At 41.2% G+C, this 17,252-nt stretch overlaps 1 protein-coding gene across 4 annotated transcripts in view; it reads right to left on the bottom strand.

Annotated features, from left to right (window-relative positions):
- SCUBE1 (signal peptide, CUB domain and EGF like domain containing 1) overlaps positions 1-17,252 on the bottom strand; it is a 189,646-nt gene that overhangs the window by 16,696 nt on the left and 155,698 nt on the right. For 2 of the 4 annotated variants that reach the window (XM_074539230.1, XM_074539228.1), the window contains 4 exons: positions 8,358-8,474; positions 6,255-6,377; positions 2,806-2,925; positions 1,683-1,775 (listed from right to left, as the gene is read on the bottom strand). In XM_074539230.1, the coding sequence (XP_074395331.1) occupies positions 1,683-1,775; positions 2,806-2,925; positions 6,255-6,377; positions 8,358-8,474 (453 nt within the window). Of the gene's footprint in view, positions 1-1,595; positions 1,776-2,805; positions 2,926-6,254; positions 6,378-8,357; positions 8,475-17,252 lie in introns of all 4 variants that reach the window. The other 2 variants (XM_074539229.1, XM_074539227.1) reach the window with 1 other exon arrangement.

Genomic DNA, 17,252 nt, shown 5'->3' on the forward strand with positions numbered 1-17,252 from the left:
CTCTGTCTGTGAATTCCCATGTTACTTGTAGCTCTGCTCCTGCTGATGCCAGTAAGGTTAATTTAGTGGAGCTGTGTTGTTGGCAGTTGAAACCATCAAAAGGAGCTGCCTCTATTGCAGTCTGTGGCTTGCAAGCCTTTTCCCTCAGTTTTAAACCCAAGGCAGCTTTCACAGTCCTGTTTTAAAGGCTGCTATGCAGTCATGCAATGAGTAGAAAATGGATCTGCTGGCTGATTTCCTCACCAAGTCCCTGGAGTAAAAGACTGGCCTGGCTGTCACCTGCCAGCTGCTTTGGGATGCCTGCTGGCCCTGCAGAAGGTGAAGGGATGCCACAGTGGGGTCCCTCTTTCCTTGGTGGGGCTTTGCTGGGGCAGGACTTTAGAGGTGGCCTGATCCTGTGCCACAAGCAGGCACATCTGCTGCCAGGCTGTGTCACTCCACAGCACTGTACCTCCCAGCACACCCCAGATATATAAGAAATACATGGAGAACTGGGAAATGAAAGAGAAGTACAGCAGGTATGTGTAAGGTGAGCTGACTCTTCCTACTGGTGGATGTAGTTTCAGCTGTTTCTAATTTTGCCAGGCTTCAGGTTTTTGTGGGTATTTCTTTTTTTTTTTTTGCTATCAGCATTCATAAACATTTGAAATGTCTCTGCACAAACAGTCCAGCCATTTTTGAGAAAAAGATGCATGAATTGCAGAACTTTCTCACAGAAGTCTCACAACCTTTTTATGCAGGGATAACCTTTTACCCTTGCAGTAGGAGAGGCTGTGCTCCTGTGGAAGGGCTTCGCAGGGGAGGGCTGGAACCCACCCTTGTGCTACTGCTGGGTCCCTCTGGCTCACTCCCTAACCTGGGAAAAAGTCCAATTTTGATATGCTCACTATTGCCTTGCTAGACTATGGAAAGCAAATAATTCTAAATATTAGTCCTTATTGAACATGTCTCAAACCTGCAGCACTCCCACCCTGACCCACCAACAGAATGCTGCAGCTCCACACACCCCACCCTCAAGGAGAGGCTGCAGAAAAGGAGTGTGTGCATAAGAGAACATTGGCTACCTTTGATGCCTCAAGATTTTTGCTTTTTATAAATTTTCAATATATTTGTAGCTTTGTAGACCATTAATGCATGGTTATATAACTCCTGGTATTTTTCCTACCTTTTCTCTTAGATTTTAGAACAATAAGATAACCCTACTAATACATACTTGGAATTCTGTTTAGCCTTATTCTTAAGAAGAGAATTCCTGACAAGGACATCTTATTTTCTATCAGAACTTAAGACACATAACAAGAGAAGGGAGAAAAGAAGCCCCAAGGGGGCTGACCCACGGGTGGGTTACAGGAGTAACTAATTTCCTATTGGATGTCCCAGCCAGATATCTTAATCAATTAACCTTACAGAATTACAGAAATCCTGTACCACGTGTGCACGGAGCCATATTTTGTGCACTTGAAAGCTTTCATTGAAGAATTACTTTTTTACCTTCCCACTTTATTGCAGGAATTACTTTTTTATCTTACACCGCTTCAACTCTGTGGCAAGGCTTTTCCTTCTGTTATTGGGCAACACCTTAACCCTTGCCTTACCTAGGAATGAGCCTGATGTCCTGCAATGCCTGAGGTCCATGCCCTCCCTCTGGGGCCCAGGGCAGGGGGGCAGCAGGGCAGACCCACCTGAGCAGCTGGGCAGGGTGGAGTTGCGCCGGGGCTGTGCCTTGCTGTGCTGCACGGGGACGCCGCAGCTCAGCGTGTAGCTGTTCTCCGAGTCTGGGGGACAGAACATAGCACGTGGGCAACAGCCTCACCAAACTCGGGGCTTCAGCTCCTCAGAGCTGCTAAACACCGAGATATTTTAAGTGGCTGAAATAGTTTGCCAAAAAGCTTCAACACTTCACAGTGTTGATGGCAAGGTTTGTTGCTTCCAGCACTGGAATGATACATTTCATAAGTGATTTGGCACAAGGTTAGGTGTGCACAAGTAAAAAATATTTTGTGTTTGTCCATGGCAAAGTCCTTCAGCTTCCCTGTAATTTAAAAAATAAACCGTGTATTTTCATAATAATTTTAGCTTCAGGCTCCAACAGAACTTATTGGCAGAAACAGAAATGGCATGCTTAGAACCATAACAGTGTATACATATTACAGAGATAAAACTCTGTCTTGGTGCTTACAATTAGAGAAATGCACAGTTCCACTAATATCTCCTAAACTGGAAATAAAATGTGAATAAAATGTTAGCTGAACTGCATATAATGCCAAGGCTAAACATGAAAAGTAGACACCCAAAAATAATCCTGTGCCAGATCTATGAAAAAGGAGTAGCAATCCCCTCCTTCTTCCCTGCAAAACTGTGAAGATGAAAACTACCAGTAGCAAATGGTAAAAAAAAAGAGGGAGGGGAATGAAATGCCCAATTTTTTATAAATAATACTCAGCTGGACTGAGACATGTCCATGTTAACCAGGATGGTGCAGAAAAAAATTGTTATATGTTGAATTGCTGTGGTAAAAGGGAAGGCAAAAACGAACAGTTGATTTCAGTGAATTCCTGTTATTTTTTAATACAAGCTTTTTGTTAGAATTTTCCCACCCTCTCAACTGACGTCTCAAATTAAACAATGAAGGACCAAACTTCTCATGTGGAGTTGACAATCAGCTCTTCTTGATTTCATTTATAATGAGGTTTTGCTCATTTACTGTTGTCCATAACAAAAAATGAATGCAAGAATCATGAATGCATTAAGAGAGAAAAGTCAACAAGTCACATCCTAGATGAAGAGGACATAATTTGCACAAACCTGGAACAAAAAGAGTATTGGATGGGCAAGACAGGAAGCAGCTCTCTATGCCTCCTGCCTTACTGCATACTAGCTGAGCCTTGGGAGTTGGTTTGGCATTTGGGAGACATTTCACCATCTCTGAGGAGAAAAAAAAAAGAAATGTAAAACAATTGGACACTGCCCAACCCAGCACCTTGTGTGCACAGTTGGATACAATGGTGAGAAAAGGCAGGAAGTAGCAAAAACCATAATGACAGATACAATTGTTTCTGAAATAAGCATATATCTCATAAGGGAGAGCATTTGGATTGGGATGTTGAGCTCGTACTTGAAAATGAAACTCCCTTCACATTTTTAGACCTAAACTCCACATCAGCCCTTCTCTCCTATCCTCCATGTTGGGATCTTTGTGCTCTATGAGAACAATTCTGTGTGCTCATCTTGATCTCAGAAGCAATAGGTAGCACTAGTCACCTGAGAGGTCCTTTCTCTGATTTGGAGGCACAGCTCTCTGATTTGACAGACCAACTACACACTGTGCACAGCGGTCTGTTTACTTAGATGACCACTAAAATTATATTTTTTAATTCTGTAACTCCCACTGACTTTTTAAGTCCATGCTCTAGCTTCTGGAGCTAGAAAACTTCCCAGCCAGGCAGAGGTGAGGCAGCAAATGCTAGGATGGAGATGGATAATCCTGCTGGCCCTTTCAGACACTGCTGAAATACCCCAAAAAATGATGGAAGGGACCCTGTGCCACACCCAGAGATCACAGAGCCATTTCTCATCAGTGCCTACAGCATGAGGCACACTGCAGCTCATGTGAAGGAAAAATCCAGCTCCTCCTCTTGGCTTCATGGCAGGATAAAGACAGAGCATCTTGCAGGTCTCACAAGTGACTCTTCACACTTGGGTAAGGCAGTGCTTGTGTTTCAGCTGAAGACACATGAAGTTGTTGTTAATTGTTGGAGCAGACTCTGTTTCACCCTGAGAAGATGGAATGGCACCGATAACCATAAACCTCCATTTATTTTAATTTGCCTCTCCTTTGGATTGAAGTGTTACTTAAATGCATCTTTTCCCTCACAAATGACAAGGCTCATTCTTGGCTTCAGCTGGCACATGCCATCACTTCCTACAGGGAGGAAGCCTCACTGATTTCCTCCTTTCCCCAGAGGGCTCCCCTCTGCCCTGTCTGCTGACCAAGTGCAGCTGGGCACCTCTTCAAGCAGCTACTCAAATCTCAGCCAGGTGGCTGTGGGGCAGTTCTTGCTTCAGCCCCATAGAAATGCTGTTTCAGGTACATGATTTTTCTCCAGCTGTTTCTTGCTACTTCTTCCAAACCTGCTCACCTTACAAGGGTTTGGCTGACATTTGCTTTTCTCAGTGCTGACTGTAGTACTGCAAATGTCTTTTTTCCTACCTGTCAGCTTGCCAGCAGACCACACTGAGGTAGGGGCTGCTTCTGACACCAGAGCTTTAGCAGCTAGACTGGTTTGGGTCTACCAGGGCTTGGCAAAAGCCCAGGAAAGTCATCGTGAAACAAGCAGTTCCAAAGCAGTAGCTGGAATGAGTGTTGCCTGACTTGGCTTGAGTGCAGAGAGCAGCCTCCAGCTGGTTTGTATTCCTGGCTTCACTGGTCATTAAATATAAATATATACAAGTCCCATAAACATGCCTGATGTTCACATCTCAGATATGGGAATAATCATCCTTCACTTATCTCCCTCTTAAGTCTTCTATGATGCTCTGGTGATATCTTTTAGGAAACTATTTCCTTGGACTGCGGAGGCAACAAAACAAAGAGTGCCACTGCTGAGCAAAAGAGGGTTTTGTTACTGCAAATGTCTCCAAATCACATGGTTTCAGGATCACTAAATATAATTCTTACACTTTTTATCATGTTTTTGTAACAATTTAGAATATAGTTTCCTCTCCAAAATGTTGGTAATAAAGGCAGGTGATCAGCAGGGAGATGATGCTCATTTTAAACCTCACTGAAGTCACCAACTACTAGAGTGTGTATCAATAGACAAGGGTGTTCTATTTCCATCTTCCAGCTGAGCATTATAAATAATGAGGAGAAATTTACAAGCAGGAGAATATTTTCAATACAGCAACATTCTTAGTAGGCTGAGAGGGAATATAGCACAAGTAGTATAACTTCATAGCAGACCTCCAAAAATTTTAGTCCCAGCTGCTAACTTACAAAATCCTTTCCAGAGGAATAACTGGTATATAGCAAGGGAGACCTAGTGGATAACTAAAAACCACAGTGAGCTATTTCTTGCTGTCACAATGCTTAGTTCTCTACATAGCAGGGAAGGTAATAGCCAGGTAAACAGGAAAGTGAAGCACTTAATTGTGCTTAGGAAAAACATAGAGACAAAGGCTGGAATTCAGCTTGAGGCTCTCACCCCCCACCCCACCTTGGTTATAAAGTGCTTTCTGTACTGCTGTACCCATGTAAAAAAATGCCACAATTGCATGATCACACGAGGCCAGTGCAGTACTGGCTGCTCCAGATTAAGCAGTGCTTTCTCTCAGTATGGGCAGAGATTCCCGGAAGGGAGATCCCCCTTTTTCTTTTTCTGTCTTGCTCCCAATTAGGTGTTAGGTATCATCCCATCTCATCATGTGCTTATGAGAAGTTATTTGTGTCTAAAAAATGTGGCCATGAAAAACCCCAGGTATGCCATTCTCATTAAAAATAAAAAAGCAGAATTAAAATCTCACAGAAAAGACTTTGGCTGTAGCCATGATCAAGATTTGCTGAGCTTCACATAAGACTCTAGAAAAACAAGCTATCTCTTAAAAGGATACAGAAATTCAGGTCTGCCACAAAGTGGCACTAGCAGCAAGTACCAAATTTTTCTGGTCTCAGGATTTGCGTTAATTTTGATTAATACTTTTGACATAGCTAGTGTCAGTACTTTATATGAAGCAGGACTTTTTCAAAGATAACTCGAAAAATTGGGGTGTGACTCTGTGAATGTAGGTATTATATCCTACCATGTCCTACTTGTAAACAGTTAAATATTTTGAATATACCAAATTAGTATTAGAGGTAAATAGAGTTATAGCTGACATTACAGAGATGGGAAGAGGGCAAATTAAGGACAAAAGTATAAAATACCTAAGATAACAACAACAACAACAACAATAACAACAACAACAACAATAATGATAATAATAATAAACAACTTAGATTTCTGTGAATGGATTAATAAACTTAAAAAACCATTCCACACACATAAAATCTAACATATTGCTCATTCACTAATCGACCTAGAATTGTATCCTAGCCCACGGAGCTCCACAGGATTGTATGTATCTGAGTTTATAGAAGGAAATTGGGGATCTAGATTGTGAAAATGCAGCCTCTCTAAAACAAAACCATGGGCTTTTGCACCCTCCTGGAGAACACATTCACCACAGTCACCTCTGAGTCCCACTTCCACACTTACCAACACAGTCCTTCTTATTCCAGTGCAGTTTCTTTCCAGGTGGGCAGACACACTCATAGCTCCCCATGGTATTAAGGCACCCAAAGTCACAGCTACCATTGCTGATGCTGCATTCATCAATATCTGAAAACATATTTAAAGTTGTGAAGAGTCTTAACCATGTGTATACACATATACTGTCCATTAGGACACAACTTGCATAAGGAAACCTATTTCTACTGCATCTTTTACAATGGAGCCCATATAAACATGTATAAAGACAGAGAGTGCCAAACAACTGTAGTGCATATTGCTTGTATTTGTCCTTAAACTGTACAGCTCCTACTCTCCCAAGGATTTATGCATTTGATACAGTTTACTTGCCAGGACCAGTTACACTGAAATTCTTGGGTACAAAACATGCTCAAAAGGGTCTGCAGCATCTGGACAATAATGGACAATATAGAAAAATGGCATAAACCTCTGTGAGATTACATCATCTCAGCAAAACAAGGAGGTAAATTCTCCACAGTGATTCCCAGAGTTTCTTTTAGAAGTTCAGGTGAAGAAGGAAATTATGCTTTTGAAAGAAACTAAGCAGTTAAAGGGTAGTTTAGACTTACACTCCTCGAATAAAAATAAAAGGTAAAGTTTGCAAGAAGGTGAAGAAGTTATGTGTGTTATCCCTGATACTCCACAGAAAATATTTTGACTTTTGATACATTAGAAAAGTATTTAGCCAGTATGAAGTGTATCTTTTTTAGTCCATGCATTCAGCATTCATATACTCGTGCCAACAAGGTCAATCTCTCATCTCCTCTCTTTCCACCACCAGAAAGAACATTTATATATTTAATGAGCTGAAATGACACCAAATCAACAGGAGACACACAGAATTCCTGATGCTCTGGCTCACTGGCAGACCTCAAAATTAAGCATGCAAGGACTAAAACTTGGTCTCAGTGGTAAAACTTGGGGCCTGGACGAGTTTGGATTCAGAGTTGTGATTTTGCATCTGCTCATAATGGATAAAAGCAGGAGGTTTGGATTCAGTTATGTTTTTGCTCAAAATTCAGCACTGAGTATTTCCAGTGAGAGTTTTGGTCCTTCTTCAGTCTTACTGAAAAGACTGAAACTGAACTGAGGCTGAAGGTTATTTAAAGACTGAGTCAGAACCCCAAACTTTGAGGCTTTCCCTAAATGAGTGCATTAAGTAATTAAGGAATTAACAGTGAAACTGAAGATCAGTCTCTCTACACTTCATATAACACAGGTCCCCAAAACTTTCAGACTCTGAATTTGCTTTCACAACTGCTTTCAAGTGGGGCCTGTTCCCAAACTGCTTCCTCAGACGGACTCTTATTTCTCTTCCTGTCTGCCCCGACTCTTATCAGGAATTCATGTGATACTTCTCCACAAAAGAGAGACCAGCATACACCTCCAACATCCTTCCCCCAAAAAAGAAGCCATGCAGAGATACCATTAGCAGTGTCTCACGCTGACATTGCAAAATCAGGTGAACGCAGCCCTCAGAAGTGAGGGGCCAGCCTTTGTTTCTGCTACATTAGCTAAACCTCTAATTTGGTCACTGTGGTAATGCTGCACTTCAAAAATATCCCTCTCCTACATAATGAAACATTACAGCACCAGTTCTTTCCAGTCATGCCTAAAAGGTTGAAAGCAGGTCCCCAGAAGATGGGAGGAAGATCCACCACAGCCTTCTGTTATGCATTTCAGAGGCAGTTTATGCCACAGACTGGTAAGGACAAATGCCATCAGAGCCAAAATATGCAAACTTTGCAAAACTGACTTCTTTCCCCTATTCTCTTTGTTGCCAATCATATGATGCCTCCCTGCAGTAGTGAGTAACCTCAGTCCTGTGGAAGTTCTGATGAGAAAATGGTGGGACATTGGTTTTCATTGGTGTTTTTCTCTGGAGAATGCTTCAGCATATTTGAGATACTGAAATTTTAGTCACAGCCAGCTCATGATATTTTAAGTGTATTTTAACGTTATGTCTTTACCATCTTGAGTTATAAAACCTTAATCTAAAAGAATGAGTGTCTCTGTAAACAGTTCCCAAAGCAAACAAACACACATGTAAGCAAAACTCAGTTTCCAAACCTCCACAGTGTGTCAGTCCATACAAGGTGTAGCCTTTGTGGCAGAGACACTCAAAGCTTCCAGGGTAGTTGATACAGGTGTGGTCACAGGTCCGTTCAAAGGAGCACTCATCTATATCTGAATGAATAGAAAAAAGCATGAAGAAGTCAGACTTAATCAGGTTATACTGAATGACTGGATTTTCTCACTAGGTTGCAACGCCTTGTTACTGATAGAATATCCTTTACCATCCCATGTAAAATCTGAATAAAATATCATTCTCATTCCTCTAGTGCCTTGTAAAGAAAATACAGGTACATGGAGAAGAACAAGAAGAGATAATTTGGTAAAACCCAATGAAGGTTGTATTATGTACATTCCCCATTAGATGGCAACCTTTAACTTCTGATCATACTGACCCAGCAGGGCTGGGCAAGTATGGAGCTTTTGGGGAAGTTAGTGGCACAATGGAAAAAAGGTTTAGGTTGAACCAAGCAATTCCCCCTTTCACTGACCAATATTGTGACATCCTGCCCAGCAGGACAGGGAGCTGCTCCCAGACTTCTGCTCTGCCTTGCAAGACTTGCAGAGGGTAAGCAAAATACTGCTGGAGAAGAAACCCTCATAAGGAATGAACAGGCTGCACCTAGCACTGAAAATATTAGCCCAACATTCTACCCAACTCAGGAAAATATGACCTCTTCCCCTTAAGAAAAGCCAGGCAGCTCTAATTATCACTGCTCAGTAATGTGAAACCCTGGCTTACACAGCCTCTTCCATCCAGCAGGCTATGAAAAAAGCAACCGAGAGCACATTGCTTCCAGGACAGCACAAAGGCTTTGCTGAGCAGGTGCTGTGGAGGTTGATATGAGAGCAGCCCTGACAGAATGGACTTGCTGGAAAAATTAAAGGTATCTTAAACAGCAATCTCTGCAAAATAACACTTTGGAGTTAATTTTATTGTTGTTTTTTTGTTTGTTTGGTTTTTTTGATTTTTTTTTTTTTAATAAATCCTCTTCTGTAATTAATTTTTCTGCTTACAGGTCAGAAAGTTGAATACAATGACATTATTTGAGAGTGGTCATTTCAACAAATCTCATTCCTCCAATGTTCCCGAGTTATAAATGGAATAGCATTCCTATGACAATTTCCACACTTTCTAGAGCTGGTTTTTAAGAACAAAACCTGAACAACACCATTACAAATGTAACTTAGACTTTCATATTGTGCATGCTTGGAACGCTGTTGGTGCTTGAAAACACTTGAAAACTCACCATATTTCAGGGGATTCTAACCCAATTCCTATATTCAAGTATTATTTACAAAGTTTTCACATTTCATGAAGCATTCTAAGTCTCATTCTGTTATTATAAATAAAAATACTTACCTTCCAGAACTATAAAATTAAGATTTCCTCTATGAGTACACAAACCCAAATCTGCGTGAGAGCTCATGCACAAATTCAGAATGACACATACAGCTATATTTTATATGACCTCCAACTTTAAATGTTTCAAAACATTCACACAAAAGATAATTCACAATGTAGGAAGCAACTGTTCAGGCAAATGCATAACATAAAATGAAATAAATATGATGAACAGAAATCTGTGCTGTCCAGCTTTATGTGTGCATCACAATCACTTTCTCTGATAAAGTTACAAAAAGATGACAACTGAGATTTTCTCTTTCTTACAGCTATTTAATTTTAAATGCATTTTAAATCCAATTTAAATATCATAATTTGAGTTCTGAAAGTAATTTCTTTTTAAGGTTTCTTTTATAGTCTTGGAAATGTGCAGCTTTTGAATTCACGTAAATGGCAAACTGTTTCAGCTTTCTCTAAATAAATACACAAAGTAAAATAATTTGGGAATGAACACTGCAGCTATAGTTTAAAGGATTTTTAATGTTTAAGATGCCAAATCATACATCATGGTTTCATTCATGTGTAACATCGTTCACTACATGGAATTGAGGGAGATTTACAAAAGCAGTTCATTTTCTGACCTCTGACTTACCTCGGGAGTCTCTTTTTCAGAACCAATTTCATATTTCTGAACAGTGATCTTATCCTGCACTAGTTTAGTCCATAGTGTTTATGCACTGCTTTCCCATGCAGAACTGTGTGTTGCTGCATACAGGGCTTGTTTTTCTTCCATTAAGGAGGATGCATTTCCCTCTTTGCCCATGGAAGGACAGTCTGCCTGGTGACGTGACCACTGCTTGCCAAGTACCAGGCACCCTGGATGGCCAAATGCATTTCTGCTCCATGGCTTTTTCACCCTTGAAACCCCTCAGCCCCCTCCTGCTGCTGCTCTCAGACACTCGGGCTGCTGAGTTCAGCATCCTGCTGGAATGCTCCCGGCTGAGGGGCAGGGAGGGAGCCGGCTTTCTGCACAATCACCAGCCCCCTGAGGAATTCAGCACTTGTCATAGAAAAGGCAAAAATATGCACCACATACTCTTCATTACAAGAAACTGGTGGTGTGATACAGGATGCTGAAATCCTCCCCTATTTTTTTTTTTTTAACTCTGAAATCTGTGCTCTGGATGATATTATCCCCAGGGTCGCAGGAACTTTGAAGTTGGCCCTCACACATCTGTGATGCTTCACAATACCTCTCCGTATTTAGGCTGAAAGGATGTGCTTATTTCCCACCACCCTCATGACACAGGTGTATCTCACAAGACACCACCGAGTTGGGAATTTGACCTTCCCAGCCCTGGGTTTCAAATTCTGCTTTACCACAAGAACAGAGAACAAACATGGGAATCTAAACCCTGTCTCCTTTGTACAAGCAACTCTACAAAATCTGGTAGCCTCATCTATTTAAGAGAAGTTCAAAAAATACAAAAGCAGAGATGTGGCAGGTTACAGTCATGCTCCCACCACCATGTACAAGCTCAAACACACAGACATTTAGGAATTGTGTTGCTCTGAATTTTCCCCCTCCCACACCCCAAAATAAATACTTATAAATTAACTTCCTGGGTCTAAGGTACTCTTAAAATGATTTAAAGTTATTAAAATTTATTTTCTAGACTGTTTGGAGATAAAAAGTCAAAATCTTGTGATTTTGAAGTACTGCGGTGGAAAACTTCAGCTTAAAGGTGAAGTTTGTATTCTATTTTTGGTTGCATTTGGCATAAATTCACATGCAGTTCAAGCTGTCTCCGAACATTTCAGATTTGCTAACACACTTATCTGACATCAAACACATTTTTTAAATTTTACTTAGCCAAAATTTCATGGCACATTCACCACTGCAATCAGCGTAGGTGACTGTGTCATTTCAGCAGATTAAGAGGTGTCTTCACAGCTGAGCTGTGCGAGGCTTACAGGGCCTAGGGGGCCAAATTCTCTGCTGGTAGCACACAATTAGTCTCCTGCCAACTTCTTTTAGGAATACTAATGATACATATAAAATCTAAGAAAGGATCTCCCTACTTCACAGCAGACCCAGTGGAAGTGCTAAGTTCAGGGGCTGGAGCAGGCGACCTCCAAAGGTCTTTTCCAGACTCCACAAGGGATTCATGGGCACACTGGCAGTGCCAGACTTCTCCTCATGGTGTCCTGTGCTGCTGACAGCTCTCCTTCCAGTCCCTGTTTCCAAGACATCAAGGCATCATCTCAGGCTGAATAAAGTCCAATATCTCTTCTAGCAAGCCATGTTCTCACCTCCAAAGAGAATGTTTGAGGAAACACTCCTTAATTTTTCCCTGGAATGGATTCAACTAGAAGAGATTGTTCAATGGTTTAATAAAAGAGCAGGATTTCCCTGGGGTTTTGAGGGAAGCAAATTTTGGCAGTGGTGGCCATGCTCAATAATATTAGTTTGGCTAGGTTCCTATTATTTCAAGTCAGCATTTGGATTTTATTGTTGATTTTTCAATCATATGTAGCTTTTATTTTTTTTTTTTCAGTTCAGGCTTTCCCATGTTAAACGATCCCATAATGATCTTTATTTTTCTTGAATGTAAAGATTTTTAGTGGGTGTCAGATTGTCAGTACTGCAAAGTAAATTCTTCTATCTCCAAAAGGGAGCTACCAGAGATCGAATTTCTTCTAAGTTTCCTCAAACAGATGTGTCTCAAAGGTGACCTGAGGGAGCAGGGAATAAAGCAGCTCATTTTCCATGCTCATTCAAGTCCCTGCCCCTTCCACTAGTGCTGCCACTAGACTCCCAATTACAGTAGCACCAATTGTTCTGTGGTTTGTGTGATGTGGACACTGACTCATTTGTGGACATGGAGTGCAGGGCACCCAGAAGCCATCACACAGTGGTGATTTTTGCTAAGCCTGGACCTGAGCTGGATTCCCACCAGCAGCACTGAAGTGAAAGGCTCCTTTCTGCACTGTTTCCAACCCTCAGACACAGTACCCTGTACTCCTGATTGTCTTCGCTCTAAAATAAATTTCTGAGTAATAAGAAGGAACCAGTGATCAAGAAATCAAAGCATAAAGCAGGACATTTCAAAAAAAACATTAGCATTGCAAACAAGTAGCCCAGCACCAGACACATCCAGGTGAGACTGGTAAATCCTGCTGGATTTAGAGGTGTTTTAGAACTGCAAACTGATGCAGGAACTGCTGTGACTCCCTGACAGAATGCACATATGCAAAACTCGCACAGAGGTGGGATTTGAGGGTTGTGGTTAGAGAACTGAAGAATTCAATGCTCAGCTTCCCAATTTCACATTAAAAATCTACTTCAAAAATGAGGATTGTGCCATCTCTGTTTTCCTTAATGTAATTTTGTTAATATTAAGATCAAGTGAAGAAATTGTTTTGAGAAAATTAATGGTCATCTCAACAGCTTCTCTTGAGACATACACCACGTAGCTAGGTCAAATTATGAAACTGGGAGCCCCCTTGCAGAACACAGGTCGTATATCATAACTGCCAAAGAGTTTAGTCTTGAGCCTGGAGTATTTTTTACCTGATCTGAAAATAAAAGCAGTAAGGAGAGATCACTGTTATTTGGTGGTGCTATTTGTGCTACAGAGAACAAGACAGGAATGGCTCAAAGGCAGTCAACAAAAGCTATAACAGGCATGGAGAACAGAGTCCAGACTGTAAAGGTCCTGGACACTGTAAGCAAAAAACTCATCTTACATTTGATTTGTCTGCGTTTGGTGAGGCAAGACATGAAGTATGCACTAGATAACTTCATATTTGCAAAATAGATACATTAAATTTAGATATACTATTTCAAATACTATACTATCTGTTTTACTATAGAAGTAAAACAGAAAAGAAATAGTTTTTACTAAGAAATTGAATGTACAATAAAAATAAAAGGATATATCTATCTCTACTCCTTCATCAGTAGAAGTGACTGATGACACCCTGAATGCTGGTAGATCAGTCAAAAATGGTAATTTTTGATATTACAACAATACTTTAAAGTGCAATTACAGCTGTGAGTCCATACAGTCCCAATCCTCCCAGTAAGTTTAGGTATACCTTGATTATGGCAGCAAAGATTTTTTTCTATCTCATAAATGCTGCCTAGGCTGCTATCCACCACAAGGAACCTGTGGCTTTCAGATTCAGGTGTTGGTGTTGGTTGAGCCCCAGCTAGGAGCAGTGGCCCAGGTGTCCCAGTGCAGTGGGCACAGCAAAGCCACTCTCAGGGCACTCGGGTTATCTCCTAACAAGGCCACATTCTCCTCGTGCAAAGGCCCACAAGACGTAGCTCTGTTTTGTCCATCTCACACAGCCCTGGTTTATTTTTAACCCCCAAGCCAGATGTGGACTCAGTGTGGAGCACCCCAGGCCATGCTCACAAGCCAAACTCAAGTTTAGTCAGAAAGTTTTGTATTCACCTTTCTCAACTTCCAAGCTATCGGCTCCTGTGAGAAACAGAGCCTTTCCTTGTTCTCATTCATTAAGCACACATACATAGGAACTCTAAAGAAGTGTTACATGATGTTTTTAAAATAAACACTAATGCTTTTTTTGTATGTATTTTGGCTGAAAGTTATATTCTGTCTTCTCCTGCCCCCACCTCCACTTTCTGTGGGGAGCTGATACCACCCATGTAATGTTGTTCACCTCACGGCCGAGCCAGCCCGGTTTCCAACAATATTTGACAGACATTAGGGAAACCACATATCTTAATCTGAGTGGTTGCTGGACCACAGGGAGCCATGATTCAAGCTATGTTCCCCAACAAATGCTGGTTTAAATTCAATGCTGGGAAGGCATTGTTTTGCTGCAGCAGCCATGTGATGGGTTTTGCACCACATCTCAGGTTTTCTGATCCACAGTGCCTTAGCCCTGTTCACAGTTAGTAAAATGCATCCTCCATGTGAGCACGTAGCTCTTTAATACACGGCCAACCCTGACCAAGAGGAATGGCTTACAGCTAACTTCTCCTTAAGTTTCAAAGCCTACAAAAATAAAACCAATGAAAAGGAAGCAGGGAAAGATGTAGTAATGTACAAATCTTCTACTTCATTACCTTCCCACTGAGTGCTTCTGGAGCAGGCTAACACCAAGGGGGAAAAAAATAGCCATAACCCCAGGCCTTTAAAAGTAATTGAAAACCCACACCCATTTAGACTTCCCACTGCATTACTGAGCTGCAATCATCCTGCTGCTGGGACTTAATTGTTAATAACATACCTAATGACCTGCAGAAAAAACAGATCTGGCATTAATTGCTGTACTTTTAATTGGAAGTGCTAAGTGCCCAGGTAGCACAGTCTCATCTTGTAGTTCAGAAATTGGAGTGGGAAACTGTCCATCATGACTAATGTTGACTTGGACTAAAGCATTTATTTATTTAAGAACTTTATTGCTCACAGTTAAGTATGTGATTAGTGAAGACCAAATGTAACCCACTAATCAGGGGCTGAAAGACTTCTGAAGGAAATTGATTCTGTTCGCAAGGAAATGTGCTTTTTATTAGAGATGATTTGTTACAATGCAAAGAAGTAATAAAACAAATAAATGTATATAAACAGCAAAAGAACCCTTCACTATATGTTTGAGACAGAGGCAATAAATAATTAGAAACCTGTGACTTCTTATGTAAGCATCCCACTGAGGAGGTATTTAAAGGATTTAGCAGTACACAACAAAGTGACTGCTACTCAGCTTCAGGGATAGGCACACAGTATATAGCTGTACTAAGGACAAATGTTATCATCTGCCTCAGAATCCTGTCTGTATGTTTTTATTCAGTATATTGAGATCCTGGAAACAGTTTGTTTTCATTTACCCCCCAGCTTATCTGTACTTACAGTAAGCTCAATAACCCCTTATCTCTGCTTCTGGGGCTGTCCCTCCTAGGACAGGCCACCTCTTTCTGTGTCTTCATGCAGTACCAAACGCAGTATGAACACTTCATACAGCTCTGGTGCAAGTGCAGTTTAGGGAGCCACAGGTGCCTCTCTTGTTTATCATTTTGGTCTGATCATTTTAGATACTCTTGTTTTCCTTTAAGGAATATCTGGGCATCAGTAACTTCTCCTGTTACTGTGTGTTCTCACACTTCTGCTACATGTCTGAAATTGAATAATGTCTTCCAAGACACAATCCAGAAACTGGATGTTTATTTTGATAGAATGAGGACATTTATTGCCAACATTAAATACTCATACTCTTTTAGTCCAACCTCCTGTACTTAAGCAGCCTTCAGCATTTTGCTGGTAAACTCCAAAAACATGCCTGTCCCAGAAGGGATTGTCTAGGTGTTCTCCTGAACAGATCCCTTAATCTTTTTCATGAATTTAACTTTCAGAGTTTAAATTGGTGTGATCCCTTTTAACTGATAAATTTTGTAAAGGCTGAATACACTTAGAGGCTGAATTTATCTTAGAAAGTGCAATGCATACCTGATCCTTTCAGGAACAAGCAGGTACCTCCTTTTAGATTTCTTGTATTATTTTCTTGGGTCTGAGGTTACAAACAAGAAAGCAGGAATGATTCCAACTAAGCAGCTCCCTTGGGCTGGCTGGCTGCCTCTACTAATTCCTGTGAATTCACCTCAGTTCAAAAGACAGCAATCTTTCATTGGGTGTTAGAGGAACTGCAGCAGGCAGGTCCTTCTTTGATGCTAAGCACCAAGGGGACCACTCTTCACCCAGCAAACTCATCATCCTCATTAACATCACAGCAACTGGTTTCCCAGTATTTACCTAGACGTTAAAGCAAAGGGAACTGCTTTTAGGAAGAGCAAGACAGTACATTTGGGAAGGTCTTTAAAGGCAAATGGCAGCTTGTTTCCTTTATCTCTGCTATCAGACCTTATCAAAAGAGACCAGTTGCACTTTCTGTGAACCACCGTGCTATCTCTGGAGCTTGAAAACAAAAGGAAAGCAGGTTAAAAAACAAGACTTGGCAATAAAGTTGTAAGCCTAGATTCTGTGCTCCCTCTCCCCAGTAAACACAATCTTTTCTCTAGCAATTCTTCCAAGAGAGCTTTATGTGATCTCATGTAGTAACAAACTAATTTTTCCCTTCTCTTTTCAGTTTCTTTCAAAATTCCATATTTAGTTTTTCTTCCACACAGAATCCACAAGCTCCTTCTCTTCCACAAGCTTCCCTCAGGACTTCCTCTGAGTCTGCAGAAATGGGGCTGTGGAACATCTCACTGCAGTAAATGCCCGTTCCCTCAACACTCGTGTGTGTTCCCTTAATGCGTGAGCCAAGCCCAGTGACCACCACTCATTCCTCTTCCTGTCAGCCCTGCAGAGCCAAGTCTGCTGCCAGGCACTATGGCTTTGTTCTGCTTTATGCATCAGCCATGCATTTGTTTGCTTTTGCATCACCAAGGGGTGGGAAGGTTTATGCTTTTGGATGGAAACTGCAGAATCTGGCAATTTCAGCCAGGCAAAAGTTGGCAGCCAGCTCTGGGGTCTTTGGGGTTTCTTTGACTTTAGGTGATGGGATTTGGACCAAGG

The sequence above is a fragment of the Zonotrichia albicollis genome, chromosome 4, assembly GCF_047830755.1.
Source record: "Zonotrichia albicollis isolate bZonAlb1 chromosome 4, bZonAlb1.hap1, whole genome shotgun sequence".
In the NCBI taxonomy this organism is placed as follows: domain Eukaryota; kingdom Metazoa; phylum Chordata; class Aves; order Passeriformes; family Passerellidae; genus Zonotrichia; species Zonotrichia albicollis.